Source organism: Melanerpes formicivorus, unplaced genomic scaffold (assembly GCF_026170545.1).
Source record: "Melanerpes formicivorus ecotype bairdi unplaced genomic scaffold, bMelFor1.0.p_v2 SCAF_102, whole genome shotgun sequence".
Classification (NCBI taxonomy): domain Eukaryota; kingdom Metazoa; phylum Chordata; class Aves; order Piciformes; family Picidae; genus Melanerpes; species Melanerpes formicivorus.
This window is the reverse complement of record NW_027142454.1, coordinates 1589080-1607464: the sequence shown is the minus strand read 5'-3', so window position 1 is coordinate 1607464 and position 18385 is coordinate 1589080. Positions and strand designations below refer to the sequence as shown.

At 64.1% G+C, this 18385-nt stretch overlaps 1 protein-coding gene and 11 non-coding genes across 13 annotated transcripts; all 12 read left to right on the top strand.

The window, feature by feature from the left end:
- Positions 1-772: 772 nt before the first annotated feature.
- Positions 773-16423, top strand: IL34 (interleukin 34). 2 transcript variants are annotated; one of them, XM_068166548.1, is made up of 7 exons: positions 773-962; positions 2383-2560; positions 2665-2768; positions 3751-3828; positions 4619-4739; positions 15698-15836; positions 15937-16423. In XM_068166548.1, the coding sequence occupies exons 1-7, from the start codon at positions 786-788 to the stop codon at positions 16283-16285; spliced, it is 1146 nt and encodes a 381-aa protein (XP_068022649.1). In that variant the 5' UTR covers positions 773-785; the 3' UTR covers positions 16286-16423. The 2 variants fall into 2 exon arrangements, with proteins under 2 accessions (XP_068022649.1, XP_068022650.1); XM_068166549.1 differs by having other exon boundaries at positions 4566-4739; positions 15937-16056.
- On the top strand, positions 5430-5500 carry TRNAG-GCC (transfer RNA glycine (anticodon GCC)). Its single transcript has one exon. It is a non-coding gene; the product is annotated as a tRNA-Gly (tRNA).
- On the top strand, positions 6490-6560 carry TRNAG-GCC (transfer RNA glycine (anticodon GCC)). The gene has a single exon. It is a non-coding gene; the product is annotated as a tRNA-Gly (tRNA).
- Positions 7442-7512, top strand: TRNAG-GCC (transfer RNA glycine (anticodon GCC)). Its single transcript has one exon. It is a non-coding gene; the product is annotated as a tRNA-Gly (tRNA).
- TRNAG-GCC (transfer RNA glycine (anticodon GCC)) lies at positions 9002-9072 on the top strand. The gene has a single exon. It is a non-coding gene; the product is annotated as a tRNA-Gly (tRNA).
- On the top strand, positions 10505-10575 carry TRNAG-GCC (transfer RNA glycine (anticodon GCC)). The gene has a single exon. It is a non-coding gene; the product is annotated as a tRNA-Gly (tRNA).
- Positions 11508-11578, top strand: TRNAG-GCC (transfer RNA glycine (anticodon GCC)). Its single transcript has one exon. It is a non-coding gene; the product is annotated as a tRNA-Gly (tRNA).
- On the top strand, positions 12841-12911 carry TRNAG-GCC (transfer RNA glycine (anticodon GCC)). The gene has a single exon. It is a non-coding gene; the product is annotated as a tRNA-Gly (tRNA).
- On the top strand, positions 13260-13330 carry TRNAG-GCC (transfer RNA glycine (anticodon GCC)). Its single transcript has one exon. It is a non-coding gene; the product is annotated as a tRNA-Gly (tRNA).
- Positions 14712-14782, top strand: TRNAG-GCC (transfer RNA glycine (anticodon GCC)). Its single transcript has one exon. It is a non-coding gene; the product is annotated as a tRNA-Gly (tRNA).
- Positions 15131-15201, top strand: TRNAG-GCC (transfer RNA glycine (anticodon GCC)). Its single transcript has one exon. It is a non-coding gene; the product is annotated as a tRNA-Gly (tRNA).
- Positions 15549-15619, top strand: TRNAG-GCC (transfer RNA glycine (anticodon GCC)). Its single transcript has one exon. It is a non-coding gene; the product is annotated as a tRNA-Gly (tRNA).
- Positions 16424-18385: the final 1962 nt, after the last annotated feature.

The following is an 18385-nucleotide window of genomic DNA, read 5'->3' as shown; positions in this document are numbered from 1 at the left end:
CTGGGTTAGCTGAGCACCCTGGGGACACCTATCTGGGCTAGCTGAGCACCCTGGGGACACTCATCTGGGTTAGCTGAGCACCCTGGGGACACCCATCTGGGCTAGCTGAGCACCCTGGGGACACTCATCTGGGTTAGCTGAGCACCCTGGGGACACCCATCTGGGCTAGCTGAGCACCCTGGGGACACTCATCTGGGCTAGCTGAGCACCCTGGGGACACCCATCTGCGCTAGCTGAGCACCCTGAGGACACTCATCTGGGTTAGCTGAGCACCCTGGGGACACCCATCTGGGTTAACAGGGCACCCTGGGGACACTCATCTGGGCTAGCTGAGCACCCTGGGGACACCCATCTGGGTTAGCTGAGCACCCTGGGGACGCCCATCTGGGCTAGCTGAGCACCCTGAGGACACTCATCTGGGTTAGCTGAGCACACTAGGGACACCCATCTGGGTTAGCTGAGCGCGCTGAGGACACTCATCTGGGCTAGCTGAGCACCCTGGGGACACCCATCTGGGTTAGCTGAGCACCCTAGGGACGCCCATCTGGGCTAGCTGAGCACCCTGGGGACACTCATCTGGGCTAGCTGAGCACCCTGGGGACACCCGGCCGAGATGAGTCCCCACCCGTGTTATCTGCGCGCCCCGTGTCGTCCCACCCCCGCTATCGGCGCCCCCCCGTGTCCCCCCTCCCGCGCTATCTGCGCCCCGCGGTTCCTGCGGCCGGTGCAGCCGCGCTCCCCGGCGGCGGGGCAGGGCCGGCCGAGCCCCGGCTCGGTGCCGGGCGATGCGGGGCGGGCGTTCGGTCCCCGCTCCCCGCCCGGCCCCCGGCGGCCGCCCCGCCCGCTCCCCGCCGCTGCCGCCGCCCCCCGCCCGCCTCCCGGGCAGTGCGGGCCCGGCCCCCGCCGCCGCCGCCGCCTGCGGGGAGACCGCGTCCCGCGCCCGCCGCCACGCACCGCGCCAGGTGGGTCCCGGGCGAGGGGCTGCGGGCTGCCACGGCGTGGGGACCACGGCCCGGCGTGGGGGCATGGCCGGGGGCCACGGCGCGCGGGTGCCTCCGCTTGGGGACGCGGGGTGGGAACGCGGCGTGGGACACGGCGTGGGGGCACGGCACGGCTGCCTGCCCCCGGGATTCGCCACGGGATCGCGGCGTGGCCCGTGGGGTTGTGGGGCGGGGACACGGCACGTGGGTCCTTTCGCGTGGGGATGTGGTGCGGGGACAGACGAGACGGGTCCCTCTCACGCGGGGACAGGCGCGGACACTTTGCGTGGGGACCTGGGGCGGGTGCCTAGCGTAGGGCACGGCGTGGGGGACACAGCAGGCATGGCACCTTTGTGTGGGAGTGTGGGGTGGGGACACTCCGTGGGGACACGGCACGGCTGCCTTCCCCTGGGACACGGCACGGGGGGCACCGCCTGGGCCCCCTTTGGCGTGGGGGTGTGGAGCAGGGACTCGTCGCAGTTGCTTTCCCGTGGGACACGACCTGGGGACACAGCGTGCCCCCCGGTGCGTGGGGAAGCGCTACAGGAGCACAGGAGGGCTCCCACTTGTGCTGGGGCACGGCAGGGGCCACGCTGTGCGTGTCACGCCGTGGGGGGACACAGCAGCCCCCGCCCCCCCGGCCTCCTGGGGATGTGCTGTGGAGGATACAGCACAAGGGACACGCAGTGGGCTCCTGCTCCCGGTGTGAGAGCGTGGGGCCATGGCACAGACCCCCTCACAGGGCTGTGGGGACCCCTGCTCCGCGTGGGGCCACGGCACAGACCCCCTCACAGGGCTGTGGGGACCTCTGCTCCGCGTGGGGCCATGGCACAGACCCCCTCACAGGGCTGTGGGGACCCCTGCCCCACGTGGGGACCCAGCGTGGGGTGGCCTGGCCACTTGGTCAGCCCTGTTCCTGGGTTGCTCCTTGATGCGGCTCCTGCTGAGGCTGGACAAACTCATCGCAGGGAGGATGGGACTGAGCTGTTCCCTCCCCACCCTGGAAATCCCCGCGGGTGTCTCCGAGGGAAGGCCCGGCCACGGGCAGCCACAGCTCCACGGCCCCTCGCAGCCCTCTGAGGCCACCCAGGGCCGGCTGGGGCTGTCCCTCCCCTGCAGCCCCCGGGCTTGGAGCCGGTGCCCTCCGGCTGGGGGCTGAGGGGGAAGTCTGCAGCCGGGGCAGCCTCCTGCCCTGGGTCTGCGGGGGGGGCTCTCTCTCCACCCCCCCAGCCCCACCCCCAGATCCCCTCTTACAGTGCAGGGTGGGGGTCGCACCCCCCTCTCCCCCTCCGGAGAACATCCTTGTGATGCCCCCGGGACCTGCTGCCTCCCCGCAGCCAGCCGGAGAGGAGAAGACAGCGGGAACCACCGGGACGGGGGACTAACCCCCCATCCATGGCAGGGGACGGCTGCCTGGGGCTACCGGAGAGCAGCCCAGCACCGGGGACCTCTGCCCGTCCCTCCTCCTCGTCGTCCCCCCAAACCCCGCGCTGCCCCGGAGGCCCCCGGAGAGCCTTGGCCATGTAGTCGCCCAGCCGAGGCCACCCTCAACATGCAGCCAGGCTACGCGGCCGTCCTCTGTGAGTACAGCTCGGGGACAGGGGCTGGGGATGGCCTCCGGGGTGGGGGTCAGCCCCTCAGGGGTGGGCGGGGGGCGTGACAGCGTTGGGTTTCGCCCACCCAGGTGTGGTGGCCGTGCTGGGGCTGGAGGCTGCGGCGCCCGGCGAGTGCGAGCTGAGCCGCCTGCTGCGGGACAAGCTGCAGTACGAGATGCGCCTGCGGTACCTGGTAACCCAGCCCTGCCTCCTGGGGGCTCCGAGGGGACGACCCCGCCAGGGGCCGGCCTGCTGGGCGGGGAGGGGGGTGGGGGGAAGAGGAGGGGGCGGCACCTGCTGCCTTATTGCCGTTCACCAGGCGCTGAGGGGGTGGCAACCCCCTCCCTGGCGGTGCCCGGCGCTGCTTGGGCTCGGGGCGGGGGGTGTCTGGCCGCAGCCGGGGAGGGGGTGTCCTGCAGGAGGTGGCCTCTGAATTCACTCTCCCTGAGTTCCCCTGCATTCCCTCCTCAACTTCTGCTGCCTCAGTGGGCTGCAGAAAGCTGCCTTGAGGAGTGCTAGGGATGGTGGCACTGAGGGGACACTGGGAGGAGCTGGTTTGGTGTCAGGGATGCTCTCTGGCCTGGTGGCACTGAGGGGACACTGGGAGGAGCTGGTTTGGTGCCAGGGATGCTCCCTGGCCTGGTGGCACTGTGGGGACACTGGGAGGAGCTGGTTTGGTGCCAGGGAGCATCCCTGGCCTGGTGGCACTGAGGGGACACTGGGAGGAGCTGGTTTGGTGCCAGGGAGCATCCCTGGCCTGGTGGCACTGAGGGGACACTGGGAGGAGCTGGTTTGGTGTCAGGGGGCACCCTTTGCTTGGAGTCTTTGGGGGCACACTGGGAGGAGCTGGTTTGGTGCCAGGGAGCATCCCTGGCTTGGAGTCTTTGGGGGCACACTGGGAGGAGCTGGTTTGGTGCCAGGGAGCATCCCTGGCTTGGAGTCTTTGGGGGCACACTGGGAGGAGCTGGTTTGGTGCCAGGGAGCATCCCTGGCTTGGAGTCTTTGGGGGCACACTGGGAGGAGCTTTTCTGTTGGCTGGGAGGTGTGTGTGTCCCCAAGGGCTTCTCAGCTTGGGGGGGTGGCGGGGTGGGGGTCCCAGCTGAGGCTGGCAGGGCTGTCCCTGTCCCTTTGGCTGCCCAGAAACACTCCCAGGAGGCTTCTCTCCACCCTTCCAGAAACACTACTTCCCCATCGGCTACACACTGCAGGTGCAGTACGAGGAGGTGCTGAGGCCAGCCAACATCACCCGCCTGGTAAGCTGGCAGCAGGGCATGGCCCCATGGCAGGGACCCCCTGGGGCTGGCTGGGTCTCCCCTGGGACACCCCCTCACCCTGGGCACCCCTGGGGCTGTGAGTGTCTCCCCTGGCCCCCTCTCACCCTGGGCACCCTGGGATAGTGTGGGTCTCCCCTGGGGCTGGGTGGATCTCCCCTGGGCACCCCTGGGGCTCTGTGTGTGTCTCACCTGGGCCCCCTCTCCCCCTGGGCACCCCTGGGGCTCTGTGTGTGTCTCACCTGGGCCCCCTCTCCCCCTGGGCACCCCTGGGGCTCTGTGTGTGTCTCACCTGGGCCCCCTCTCCCCCTGGGCACCCCTGGGGCTCTGTGTGTGTCTCACCTGGGCCCCTCTCACCCTGGGCACCCCTGGGGCTGCGTGTGTCTCCCCTGGCTCCCTCTCACCCTGGGCAGCCTGGGACAGTGTGGGTCTCCCCTGGGGCTGTGTGGATCTCCCCTGGGGCTGTGTGGATCTCCCCTGGGCACCCCTGGGGCTCTGTGTGTGTCTCCCCTGGGCTCCCTCTCCCCCTGGGCACCCCTGGGGCTGTGTCAGTCTCACCTGGGACACCCAGTCCTCCTGGGCCCCCCCGGGTCGGTGTGTGTCTCCCCTGGGCACCCCTGGGGCTGTGTGTGTCTCCCCTGCCCCCCCTCACCCGGGCCCCCCCGGGTCGGTGCGTGTCTCCCCTGGGCACCCCCCGGGTCGGTGCGTGTGCCGCGCAGCGCCAGGGCTCGGTGTCGGAGCGGGGGCTGCGGTACCTCTGGTTCCACGTCAGCTCGCAGGCCGTGCTGCGGGTCCGCGAGGCGCTGCCGGAGCAGCATCCCTCCTGGAGGTACGCCCAGGAGCTGGCCTGGCTCTTCGAGGCCCTGGCAGAGGAGTACAGCAAGTACCGGCAGGTGGGCACAGCCTGGAGACCCGCCCCCACCCCCCCCTTCCCCCCACCCCCGGGGGCACCCCGGCTTGGCAGCGCCCTGCCCTGCCCTGCCCTGCCCTGCCCTGCCTTGCCCTGCCGCTGCAGCGCTGGCACGGGGTGCCGGGGGGCAGATGCAGAGGTGCTGGGGGGCAGTGGTGTGACACATGGGGGGCAGGAAGCCGTGGGCAGGCATGACACCCCCCCCACCCCCTACATGGAGGGCTGCTGTGGGGAGCTGCTGTGGGGCAGAGCAACCAGGGCCGTGGTGCACATCTGGGCAGGAGAATGGTGAAAGGGAACTTCCCTGGCATGGTGGCACTGTGGGCACCCTGGGAGGAACAGTTTGGGTGCCAGGGAGCATCCCTGGGATGGTGGCACTGTGGGCACCCTGGGAGGAGCAGTTCGGGTGCCAGGGAGCAGCCCTGGCCTGGTGGCACTGTGGGCACCCTGGGAGGAGCAGTTTGGGTGCCAGGGAGCATCCCTGAGCTGGTGACATCATGTGGACCTTGGTAGGAGCTGGTTTGGTGCCAGGGAGCATCCCTGGGTTGGTGGCACCGTGGGAACACTGGGAGGAGCTGTTTGGGCACCAGGGGTCATCCCTGGCTTGGTGTCTTGCCCCCCTGCAGTGGTGGTGTGGGTCGGTGGGGCAGGGCCGTGGGGTGTTGCACATCTGGCATTGGTGGTTCAGTGGTAGAATTCTCGCCTGCCACGCGGGAGGCCCGGGTTCGATTCCCGGCCAATGCAGCACCTCCAATTTTGGACCCCCAGGGGGGCCTGAGGGGGACACGTGGAGGTTTGCCAAGGGAGGAGCCCAGAGGTTCTCCTTGGGGCATCCCAGGGCCCCTGCAGCACTGCCCCACTCTGGGCTGGCTTCGCTGGCTGGGCAGAACGCAGCTGCCGCCCTGTGGTGCCAGCTGCGGTGCTGTGGCAGGGAGCTGCCTGAGAGCTTCCCTTGGTGTCCCAGAGGGCTGCAGAGGCTCAGTGCTGGGGGCTGGGCATGGCTTGGTGGCCATGAGAGTGCAGGGCTGGCATCAGCAAGTGCCTGTGGGGCTTGGAGCCTCGCTGAGGCTCCCTGTTTGGAGGCAGTGCAGATCCCTGTGGCAGGGCCCTGGAGTAGGTTGTGTCTGGGAGGTGATTTTGGCACCAGCTTGTCCCTGAGTGTCCCTGGCTTGGTGGCATTGAAGGTGAGGCTATGAAAGGGGTGGTTTGGTGCCAGGGAGCATCCCTGCCTTGGTGGCACCATGGGACCCTGGGGGGAACTGTTTGGGTGCCAGGGAGCATCCCTAGGTTGGTGACACTGTGAGCAACGTGGAAGGAGCAGTTTGGTGCCAGGGAACATCCCAGGGTTGGTGGCAGTTTAGGCACCCTGGAAGGAGTTGTTTGGTGCCAGGGAGCATCCCTGGCTTGGTGGCACTGTGAGGGCAGTGGGGGGAGCTGGTTCAGTGCCAGGGAGCATCCCTGGACTGGTGGTACTGAGGGCACCCTGAAAGGAGCTGTTTGGGTGCCAGGGAGCATCCCTGGGCTGGTGGCAGTGTGGAGGAGCTGTGAGCTGTCAGTGCCTGTGCCTGGCAGTGCCCATGGGTGTGCTGTGTGGGTGAGGCACATCTGGAGAGCCTTCCCACCCCTGTGGAAGGGGTGGTTTGGTGCCAGGGGGCATCCCTGGCTTGGTGTCTTGCTCCCCTGCAGTGGTGGTGTGGGTCGCTGGGGCAGGGCCGTGGGGTGTTGCACATCTGGCATTGGTGGTTCAGTGGTAGAATTCTCGCCTGCCACGCGGGAGGCCCGGGTTCGATTCCCGGCCAATGCAGCACCTCCACTTTTGGACCCCCAGGGGGGCCTGAGGAGGACACGTGGAGGTTTGCCAAGGTGGGAGCCCAGAGGTTCTCCTTGGGGCATCCCAGGGCCCCTGCACAACTGCCCCACTCTGGGGTGGCATCGCTGGCTGGGCAGAACGCAGCTGCCGCCCTGTGGTGCCAGCTGCGGTGCTGTGGCAGGGAGCTGCCTGAGAGCTTCCCTTGGTGTCCCAGAGGGCTGCAGAGGCTCAGTGCTGGGGGCTGGGCATGGCTTGGTGGCCGTGAGGGTTCAGGGCTGGCATCAGTAAGTGCCTGTGGGGCTTGGAGCCTCGCTGAGGATCCCTGTTTGGAGGCAATGCAGGTCCCTGTGGCAGGGCCATGGGGGAGGTGAGGGCTGGGAGGTGATTTTGGCACCAGCTTGGCCCTGATTGTCCCTGGCTTGGTGGCATTGAAGGGGAGACTATGAAAGGGGAGGTTTGGTGCCAGGAACTTCCCTGGCTTGGTGGCACTGTGAGGGTAATGTGGGGAGATGATTGAGTGCCAGGGAGCATCCCTGGCTTGGTGGCACCATGGGGACCCTGGGAGCAGCTGTTTGGGTGCCAGGAAACATCCCTGGGTTGGTGGCACTGTGAGCAACCTGGAAGGAGTTGTTTGGTGCCAGGGAGCATCCCTGGCTTGGTGGCACTGTGAGGGCAGTGCGGGGAGCTGGTTCAGTGCTAGGGAGCATCCCTGGGTTGGTGATACCATGGGGACCCTGGGAGTAGCAGTGTGGGTGCCAGGGAACATCCCTGGGCTGGTGTCAGTGTGGAGCTGTGAGCTGTCAGTGTCTGTGCCTGGCAGTGCCCATGGGTGTGCTGTGGGGCGTGAGGCACATCTGGAGAGCCCTCCCCAGCTGGCATTGGTGGTTCAGTGGTAGAATTCTCGCCTGCCACGCGGGAGGCCCAGGTTCGATTCCCGGCCAATGCAGCACCTCCACTTTTGGACCCCCACGGGGGCCTGAGGGGGACACTTGCAGGATTGCCAAGGGAGGAGCCCAGAGCTTCTCCTTGGGGCATCCCAGGGCCCCTGCACCACTGCCCCACTCTGGGCTGGCATCGCTGGCTGGGCAGAACGCAGCTGCCGCCCTGTGGTGCCAGCTGCGGTGCTGTGGCAGGGAGCTGCCTGAGAGCTTCCCTTGGTGTCCCAGAGGGCTGCAGAGGCTCAGTGCTGGGGGCTGGGCATGGCTTGGTGGCCGTGAGGGTGCAGGGCTGGCATCAGTAAGTGCCTGTGGGGCTTGGAGCCTTGCTGAGGATCCCTGTTTGGAGGTGTGGTGGTTTAAGCCTTAGCTGGGAGGTAAGAGCTCAGATGGGGGCAAGGCTGAGAATCTCTCCCCCACTCCCCCCACTACTCCCTCCCAACAGAGAGGGGAAAAAAGGGAAGGGAAGGAGCACATCCACCCAGCAGTGATTTGGAGTCAGCCTGGAAGCAGAGAGGTAAAGAGTTTCCATTAAACACTCTGGATATAACAGTACCAGGTAAGGGTCCCAAGGGCAAGGCACAAGGATGGATGGGAGGAGGACAAAGAGGAAGAATACAAAACCAGTCTGTCTCTGAAGAGGCCCAGAGGCAGCAGGGAGGAGGATCAGGCCCCAGCAGGTGGCAGAGGAGCAGGAGGGCAGCTGCAGGAGCTCTCATCCAGGAGAGGCAGGAGCCAAAAGGAGAACTCGTGACCCCAATGCCTTCCCTTTTCTCCCCTAGCTGGGCAGGGAGGGGGAGTGGAAGAGATTCAGTTTCCCAGGGGGAGAAGGCCCTGCAGGGAGGGCAGAGCACCCACAAGCCCTCCCCTCTTTGTTTTCAGAAAGGGAGTTACCCCAGCACAGGAGGCAGTGCAGGTCCCTGCGGCAGGGCCATGGGGGAGGTGAGGGCTGGGAGGTGATTTTGGCACCAGCTTGGCCCTGAGTGTCCCTGGCTTGGTTGCATTGAAGGGGAGACTATGAAAGGGGTAATTTGGTGCCAGGGAACTTCCCTGTCTTGATGGCACTGTGAGGGCAGTGGGGGGAGATGGTTTGGTGCCAGGGAACATCCCTGGGCTGGTGGCAGTGTGGGGACATTGGGAGGAGCAGTATGGGTGCCATGGAGCATCCTTGGGTTGGTGGCAGTGTGGGGATCATGGGAGGAGTGGTTTGGTGCCAGGGAGCATCCCTGGGTTGTTGGCACTGTGGGGATCATGGGAGGAGCGGTTTGGTGCCAGGGAACATGCCTGGGCTGCTGTCAGTGTGGAGGAGCTGTGAGCTGTCAGTGTCTGTGCCTGGCAGTGCCCATGGGTGTGCTGTGGGGGGTGAGGCACATCTGGAGGGCCTTCAACCCCTGTGGAAGGGGTGGTTTGGTGCCAGGGAGCATCCCTGTCTTGGTGTCTTGCTCCCCTGCAGTGGTGGTGTGGGTCGGTGGGGCAGGGCCGTGGGGTGTTGCACATCTGGCATTGGTGGTTCAGTGGTAGAATTCTCGCCTGCCACGCGGGAGGCCCGGGTTCGATTCCCGGCCAATGCAGCACCTCCACTTTTGGACCCCCAGGGGGGCCTGAGGGGGACACTTGGAGGATTGCCAAGGGAGGAGCCCAGAGGCTCTCCTTTGGGCATCCCAGGGCCCCTGCCCCACTGCCCCACTCTGGGCTGGCATCGCTGGCTGGGTAGAACGCAGTTGCCGCCCTGTGGTGCCAGCTGCGGTGCTGTGGCAGGCAGCTGCCTGAGAGCTTCCCTTGGTGTCCCAGAGGGCTGCAGAGGCTCAGTGCTGGGGGCTGGGCATGGCTTGGTGGCTGTGAGGGTGCAGGGCTGGCATCAGTAAGTACCTGTGTGGCTTGGAGCCTCGCTGAGGATCCCTGTTTGGAGGTGTGGTGGTTTAAGCCTTCGCTGGGAGTTAAGAGCTCAGATGGGGGCAAGGCTGAGAATCTCTCCCCCACTCCCCCCCCCCACTCCCTCCCAACAGAGAGGGAAAAAAAAGGGAAGGGAAGGAGCAAATCCACCCAGCAGTGATTTGGAGTCAGCCTGGAAGCAGAGAGGTAAAGAGTTTCCTTTAAACACTCTGGATATAACAGTACCAGGTAAGGGTCCCAAGGGCAAGGCACAAGGATGGATGGGAGGGGGACAAAGAGGAAGAATACAAAACCAGTCTGTCTCTGAAGAGGCCCAGAGGCAGCAGGGAGAAGGATCAGGCCCCAGCAGGTGGCAGAGGAGCAGGAGGGCAGCTGCAGGAGCTCTCATCCAGGAGAGGCAGGAGCCAAAAGGAGAACTAATGACCCCAATGCCTTCCCTTTTCTCCCCTAGCTGGGCAGGGAGGGGGGAGTGGGAGACTCAGTTTCCCAGGGGGAGAAGGCCCTGCAGGGAGGGCAGAGCACCCACAAGCCCTCCCCTCTTTGTTTTCACAAAGGGAGTTACCCCAGCACAGGAGGCAGTGCAGGTCCCTGTGGCAGGGCCATGGGGGAGGTGAGGGCTGGGAGGTGATTTTGGCACCAGCTTGGCACTGAGTGTCCCTGGCTTGGTATCATTGAAGGGGAGACTATGAAAGGGGTAATTTGGTGCCAGGGAACTTCCCTGTCTTGATGGCACTGTGAGGGCAGTGGGGGGAGATGGTTTGGTGCCAGGGAACATCCCTGGGCTGGTGGCAGTGTGGGGACATTGGGAGGAGCAGTATGGGTGCCATGGAGCATCCTTGGGTTGGTGGCAGTGTGGGGATCATGGGAGGAGTGGTTTGGTGCCAGGGAGCATCCCTGGGCTGGTGGCAGTGTGGAGGAGCTCTGAGCTGTCAGTGCCTGTGGCTGGCAGTGCCCATGGGTGTGCTGTGGGGGTGAGGCACATCTGGAGAGCCTTCCCACCCCTGTGGAAGGGGTGGTTTGGTGCCAGAAGGCATCTCTGGCTTGGTGTCTTGCTCCCCTGCAGTGGTGGTGTGGGTCGGTGGGGCAGGGCCGTGGGGTGTTGCACATCTGGCATTGGTGGTTCAGTGGTAGAATTCTCGCCTGCCACGCGGGAGGCCCGGGTTCGATTCCCGGCCAATGCAGCACCTCCACTTTTGGACCCCCAGGGGGGCCTGAGGGGGGCACTTGCAGGATTGCCAAGGGAGGAGCCCAGAGCTTCTCCTTTGGGCATCCCAGGGCCCCTGCCCCACTGCCCCACTCTGGGCTGGCATCGCTGGCTGGGCAGAACGCAGCTGCCGCCCTGTGGTGCCAGCTGCGGTGCTGTGGCAGGGAGCTGCCTGAGAGCTTCCCTTGGTGTCCCAGAGGGCTGCAGAGGCTCAGTGCTGGGGGCTGGGCATGGCTTGGTGGCCGTGAGGGTGCAGGGCTGGCATCAGTAAGTGCCTGTGGGGCTTGGAGCCTCGCTGAGGCTCCCTGTTTGGAGGCAGTGCAGGTCCCTGTGGCAGGGCCATGGGGGAGGTGAGGGCTGGGAGGTGATTTTGGCACCAGCTTGGCCCTGAGTGTCCCTGGCTTGGTTGCATTGAAAGGGAGACTATGAAAGGGGTGGATTGGTGCCAGGAACGTCCCTGGCTTGGTGGCAATGTGAGGGTAGTGTGTGGAGATGGTTGAGTGCCAGGGAGCATCCCTAGGTTGGTGACACCATGGGGATCCTGGGAGGAGCTGTTTGGGTGCCAGGGAGCATCCCTGGGCTGGTGGCACTGTGAGGCCAGTGGGGGGAGATGGTTCAGTGTCAGGGACCATCCCTGGGTTGGTGACACCATGGGGACCCTGGGAGTAGCAGTGTGGGTGCCAGGGAGCATCCCTGGGCTGGTGTCAGTGTGGAGGAGCTGTGAGCTGTCAGTGCCTGTGCCTGGCAGTGCCCATGGGTGTGCTGTGGGCGTGAGGCACATCTGGAGAGCCTTCCCACCCCTGTGGAAGGGGTGGTTTGGTGCCAGGGGGCATCCCTGGCTTGGTGTCTTGCTCCCCTGCAGTGGTGGTGTGGGTCGGTGGGGCAGGGCCGTGGGGTGTTGCACATCTGGCATTGGTGGTTCAGTGGTAGAATTCTCGCCTGCCACGTGGGAGGCCCGGGTTCGATTCCCGGCCAATGCAGCACCCCCACTTTTGGACCCCCCGGGGGGCCTGAGAGGGACACTTGGAGGATTGCCAAGGGAGGAGCCCAGAGGCTCTCCTTTGGGCATCCCAGGGCCCCTGCACCACTGCCCCACTCTGGGCTGGCATCGCTGGCTGGGCAGAACGCAGCTGCCGCCCTGTGGTGCCAGCTGCGGTGCTGTGGCAGGGAGCTGCCTGAGAGCTTCCCTTGGTGTCCCAGAGGGCTGCAGAGGCTCAGTGCTGGGGGCTGGGCATGGCTTGGTGGCCGTGAGGGTGCAGGGCTGGCATCAGTAAGTGCCTGTGGGACTTGGAGCCTCACTGAGGATCCCTGTTTGGAGGTGTGGTTTAAGCCTTAGCTGGGAGTTAAGAGCTCAGATGGGGGCAAGGCTGAGAATCTCTCCTCCACTCCCCCCCCCCACTCCCTCCCAACAGAGAGGGAAAAGAAGGGAAGGGAAGGAGCAAATCCACCCAGCAGTGATTTGGAGTCAGCCTGGAAGCAGAGAGGTAAAGAGTTTCCTTTAAACACTCTGGATATAACAATACCAGGTAAGGGTCCCAAGGGCAAGGCACAAGGGTGGATGGGAGGGGGACAAAGAGGAAGAATACAAAACCAGTCTCTCTCTGAAGAGACCCAGAGGCAGCAGGGAGAAGGATCAGGCCCCAGCAGGTGGCAGAGGAGCAGGAGGGCAGCTGCAGGAGCTCTCAACCAGGAGAGGCAGGAGCCAAAAGGAGAACTAATGACCCCAATGCCTTCCCTTTTCTGCCCTAGCTGGGCAGGGAGGGGGGAGAGGAAGAGACTCAGTTTCCCAGGGGGAGAAGGCCCTGCAGGGAGGGCAGAGCACCCACAAGCCCTCCCCTCTTTGTTTTCAGAAAGGGAGTTACCCCAGCACAGGAGGCAGTGCAGGTCCCTGCGGCAGGGCCATGGGGGAGGTGAGGGCTGGGAGGTGATTTTGGCACCAGCTTGGCCCTGAGTGTCCCTGGCTTGGTTGCATTGAAGAGGAGACTATGAAAGGGGTGGTTTGGTGCCAGGGAGCATCCCTGGCTTGGTGGCAGTGTGGGGACACTGGGAGGAGATGGTTTGGTGCCAGGGAGCATCCCTGGGTTGTTGGCAGTGTGAGCAACCTGGGAGGAGCTGTTTGGGTGCCAGGGAGCATCCCTGGGCTGGTGGCAGTGTGGAGCTGTGAGCTGTCAGTGTTTGTGCCTGGCGGTGCCCATGGGTGTGCTTTGGGGGTGAGGCACATCTGGAGAGCCTTCCCCAGCTGGCATTGGTGGTTCAGTGGTAGAATTCTCGCCTGCCACGCGGGAGGCCCGGGTTCGATTCCCGGCCAATGCAGCACCTCCACTTTTGTAGTTCCAGGGGGGCCTGAGGGGGACACTTGAAGGATTGCCAAGGGGGGGATCCCAGAGGTTCTCCTTTGGGCATCCCAGGGCACCTGCACGGGGCCCTGGGAGGGGCATGACGATGTGCCCATGGAGGTAGGGGACCAGGGGTGATGCCCTGGCAGCTACAGACCCCTTGGCAGCATCAGTTGGCACTGAGCATCCCTGGCCTGTTGGCATTGAAGGGGGAGAGTGTGGAAGGCGTGGTTTGGAGCCAGGGAGCATCCCTGGGTTGGTGTCTTGCTCCCCTGCAGTGGTGGTGTGGGTCGGTGGGGCAGGGCCGTGGGGTGTTGCACATCTGGCATTGGTGGTTCAGTGGTAGAATTCTCGCCTGCCACGCGGGAGGCCCGGGTTCGATTCCCGGCCAATGCAGCACCCCCACTTTTGGACCCCCAGGGGGGCCTGAGGGGGACACTTGGAGGATTGCCAAGGGAGGAGCCCAGGGCTTCTCCTTTGGGCATCCCAGGGCCCCTGCCCCACTGCCCCACTCTGGGCTGGCATCGCTGGCTGGGCAGAATGCAGCTGCCACCCTGTGGTGCCAGCTGCGGTGCTGTGGCAGGGAGCTGCCTGAGAGCTTCCCTTGGTGTCCCAGAGGGCTGCAGAGGCTCAGTGCTGGGGGCTGGGCATGGCTTGGTGGCCGTGAGGGTGCAGGGCTGGCATCAGCAAATACCTGTGGGACTTGGAGTCTCGCTGAGGATCCCTGTTTGGAGGTGTGGTGGTTTAAGCCTTAGCTGGGAGGTAAGAGCTCAGATGGGGGAAGGCTGCGAATCTCTCCCCCACTCCCCCCACTACTCCCTCCCAACAGAGAGGGGAAAAATGGGAAGGGAAGGAGCACATCCACCCAGCAGTGATTTGGAGTCAGCCTGGAAGCAGAGAGGTAAAGAGTTTCCTTTAAACACTCTGGATATAACAGTACCAGGTAAGGGTCCCGAGGGCAAGGCACAAGGGTGGATGGGAGGGGGCCAAAGAGGAAGAATACAAAACCAGTCTCTCTCTGAAGAGGCCCAGAGGCAGCAGGGAGGAGGATCAGGCCCCAGCAGGTGGCAGAGGAGCAGGAGGGCAGCTGCAGGAGCTCTCATCCAGGAGAGGCAGGAGCCAACAGGAGAACTAATGACCCCAATGCCTTCCCTTTTCTGCGCTAGCTGGGCAGGGAGGGGGAGTGGAAGAGATTCAGTTTCCCAGGGGGAGAAGGCCCTGCAGGGAGGGCAGAGCACCCACAAGCCCTCCCCTCTTTGTTTTCAGAAAGGGAGTTACCCCAGCACAGGAGGCAGTGCAGGTCCCTGTGGCAGGGCTATGGGGGAGGTGAGGGCTGGGAGGTGATTTTGGCACCAGCTTGGCCCTGAGTGTCCCTGGCTTGGTTGCATTGAAGGGGAGACTATGAAAGGGGTGGATTGGTGCCAGGAACGTCCCTGGCTTGGTGACACTGTGAGGGTAGTGTGGGGAGATGGTTGAGTGCCAGGGAGCATCCCAGGCTTGGTGGCACCATGGGGATCCTGGGAGGAGCTGTTTGGGTGCCAGACAGCATCCCTGGGCTGGTGGGAGTGTGGGCACCCTGGAAGGAGTGGTTTGGTCCAGGGAGCATCCCTGGGTTGGTGACACCATGGGGACCCTGGGAGTAGCAGTGTGGGTGCCAGGGAGCATCCCTGGTCTGGTGTCCGTGTGGAGGAGCTGTGAGCTGTCAGTGTCTGTGCCTGGCAGTGCCCATGGGTTTGCTGTGGGGCGTGAGGCACATCTGGAGAACCTCCCCCAGCTGGCATTGGTGGTTCAGTGGTAGAATTCTCGCCTGCCACGCGGGAGGCCCGGGTTCGATTCCCGGCCAATGCAGCACCCCCACTTTTGGACCCCCAGGGGGGCCTGAGGGGGACACTTGGAGGATTGCCAATGGGGGAGCCCGGAGGTTCTCCTTTGGGCATCCTAGGGCACCTGCACGGGGCCCTGGCAGGGGCACAGTGTGGTGCCCATGGAGGTGGGGGACCAGAGGTGACGCCCTGGCAGCTACAGACCCCTTGGCAGCACCAGCTTGGCACTGAGTGTCCCTGGCTTGCTGCAATTGAAGCGGGAGAGTATGGAAGGGGTGGTTTGGTGCCAGGGAGCATCCCTGGGTTGGTGTCTTGCTCCCCTGCAGTGGTGGTGTGGGTCGGTGGGGCAGGGCCGTGGGGTGTTGCACATCTGGCATTGGTGGTTCAGTGGTAGAATTCTCGCCTGCCACGCGGGAGGCCCGGGTTCGATTCCCGGCCAATGCAGCACCTCCACTTTTGGACCCCCAGGGGGGCCTGAGGGGGACACTTGGAGGATTGCCAAGGGGGGAGCCCAGAGGTTCTCCTTTGGGCATCCTAGGGCACCTGCACGGGGCCCTGGCAGGGGCACAGTGTGGTGCCCATGGAGGTGGGGGACCAGAGGTGATGCCCTGGCAGCTACAGACCCCTTGGCAGCATCAGTTGGCACTGAGCTTCCCTGGCCTGTTGGCATTGAAGGGGAAGAGTGTGCAAGGGGTGTATTGGTGCCAGGGGGCATCCCTGTCTTGGTGTCTTGCCCCCCTGCAGTGGTGGTGTGGGTCGGTGGGGCAGGGCCGTGGGGTGTTGCACATCTGGCATTGGTGGTTCAGTGGTAGAATTCTCGCCTGCCACGCGGGAGGCCCGGGTTTGATTCCCGGCCAATGCAGCACTCCCAGAGTCTTTTTTGCACGCTGGGCACCTCGGTGACCCCTTGTTGACAGCTGGGTGTCCTTGCCCCTTGCAGACAGATGTGGAGGAGGTGGTGGCCGAGCTGGTGAAGGCGGTGCACAGCGCGGGCGCGGAGAGCCGGAGGAAGGCCGTGCGCCCCAAGGCGCTGCTGGACAACTGCCTCAAGGTCATGAGGATGCTCTTCGGGGCACCCTGTGAGTGGGGAGTGGGCTGGGGGGGCCTTAGGGGGCAGAGATGCCAGGCATGGGGAGGGGGCTCCTGTCCCACCCGTTGACACCTGTCCCCTCTCCCCAGGTCGGTGGGAGTCCACCTAACACCACAGACGATCCCTCACGAGATGCCTTCACCCTGGAGCCTGGGATGCTGCCTCTGCTCTGTCCTCCCCACCAGGAGACCCCCTTGGTGGGGTTGGGAGAGGGGTCCTGTAGGAAGATGGAAAAGTGGGGACAAATGTCATCCCCCTCTTGGGGCATTTGCCACCCCCTCTGGGACCAGCTGCCAGCCCATCCGGGACCTAGCGCCAGCTCCTGCGGGACCAAGCGCCACCCTCCCTGGGACCAAATGCCACCCTCCCTGGGACCAAATGCCACCCTCTCTGGGACTCTGGGACTGTTCCTGGCCATGGAGTTGGCCCCATCCATAATGCCAGGCCCCTTCTGCTGCAGGATGGGGGATGATGATGCTGGGGGACCCCCACACCCTCCCAGCCCGGGCATCCCCCCATCCCCATCTGGGTTCGTCCCTTGCCCTCTGCTTCCATTAAACACCAGGTGGTTCTTCAGCCTCGCAGCTCAGCTTCCAGCCAGCTCCCTGCTGGGATTCTCCGACCTCTCCCAGAATACAATCCCCCCCACCCCCACCCCAACACCTCCCTCCCCTGTTTCCCACTGCTCTGTGTGCCCCTCCTGCCCCAGGGCAGACCTTCACCCCGAGTTAGAGACCTCCAGAGCCCTCTCCTGCTGAGCCCACCCCTGCCAGCCTCGGCAGGAAAACCTCTGGATGTGTTTGTTGTGCTTGGCAGCATGAGATGCCGGAGGCGCTGGGGGCTGGCGTGCTGCCTGCCCCCTCCCCAGACTAATTAATTACCTTAATTACCTGTTAAAGCCCTTAACTGCTGTACGCCTGCAGCCAGGCGGCTTAGGCAGCCTGTGAGTGTGCAGGTGAGGCTGTGGGCACCACAGGAAGAGTGACTGGAATGTCATCCTCCTTCTTCTCCTTCTCCTTCTCCTTCTCCTTCTCCTTCTCCTTCTCCTTCTCCTTCTCCTTCTCCTTCTCCTTCTCCTTCTCCTTCTCCTTCTCCTTCTCCTTCTCCTTCTCCTTCTCCTTCTCCTCCTCCTTCTCCTCCTCCTTCTCCTTCTCCTCCTCCTTCTCCTTCTCCTCCTCCTCCTTGCCCTCCTTCTCCTCCTCCTCGCCCTTCTTCTCCTCCTCCTCATCTTTGTCCTCATCCTTGTCATTGTTGTCTTCCTTCTCCTTATTCTCCTCCTCCTCCTAATCCTCGTTCTCCTCCTCTTCCTTCTCCTCCTTCTTCTCCTCTTCCTTCTCCTCCTCCTCATCTTTGTCCTCACCCTTGCCATTATTGTCTTCCTTCTCCTCCTTCTCCTTCTCCTCCTCCTTCTCCTCCTCCTCCTTCTCCTCCTCCTTCTCCTCCTTCTTCTCCTCCTCCACCTCCTCCTTCTCCTCCTCCTTCTCCTCCTCCTTCTCCTCCTCCTTCTCCTCCTCCTTCTCCTCCTTCTTCTCCTCCTCCTCCTTCTCCTCCTCCTCCTCCTCCTCCTCCTCCTCCTCCTCCTCCTCCTCCTCCTCCTCCTTCTCCTCCTCCTTCTCCTCCTTCTCCTCCTCCTCCTCCTCCTCCTCCTCCTCCTCCTCCTCCTCCTTCTCCTTCTCCTCCTCCTCCTTGCCCTCCTTCTCCTCCTCCTCGCCCTTCTTCTCCTCCTCCTCATCTTTGTCCTCATCCTTGTCATTGTTGTCTTCCTTCTCCTTATTCTCCTCCTCCTCCTAATCCTCCTTCTCCTCCTCTTCCTTCTCCTCCTTCTTCTCCTCTTCCTTCTCCTCCTCTTTGCCCTCCTTCTCCTCATCTTTGTCCTCATCCTTGCCATTATTGTCTTCCTTCTCCTCCTTATCCCTCTCCCTTCTCCCTTCTCCCTTCTCCCTTCTCCTTCTCCTTCTCCTTCTCCTTCTCCTTCTCCTTCTCCTTCTCCTTCTCCTTCTCCTTCTCCTTCTCCTTCTCCTTCTCCTTCTCCTTCTCCTTCTCCTTCTCCTCCCTCTCCTTCATCTCCTTCTCCATTCCTCCTCCCCCTCCTCCTTACACCCCTGGTTCAAGTTTACCTAGAGCCCCTGGAGGTCTCATATGAAGCTTTCCAAGTACACTCCACCAACTTTTAATCTGGGGCCCTCCCTCCCTTGCCCATCACTGCTGGCTTTGCCCAGCATCCCCCAGGTGCTCTGGGTCGACCTCCTGCATCCCACTCCCTCCACTCCAGCGTGGGAATGGCTCTCCCCTCTCCCTGCTCCCCCACCGTGGGAAAACCAAAGCTGTCCCAGCCCAAGTGGCCTGGGCCAGGCTTCCTGGAGCATCCCCACGGCAGGCTGCTGGGCTCCAGGCCTGCCAGAGCCCTGCCTCTCCCTGCCTCTCCCAGCCCAAGTGGCCACTTGAGAGCCTTGTGACATCATTTTTCCGGTCCCTCCTTCGGGGGATGGCTTCAGGAATGTCAGCAGAGGGTCACCAGGGGCACGGGCTCCTGGCAGG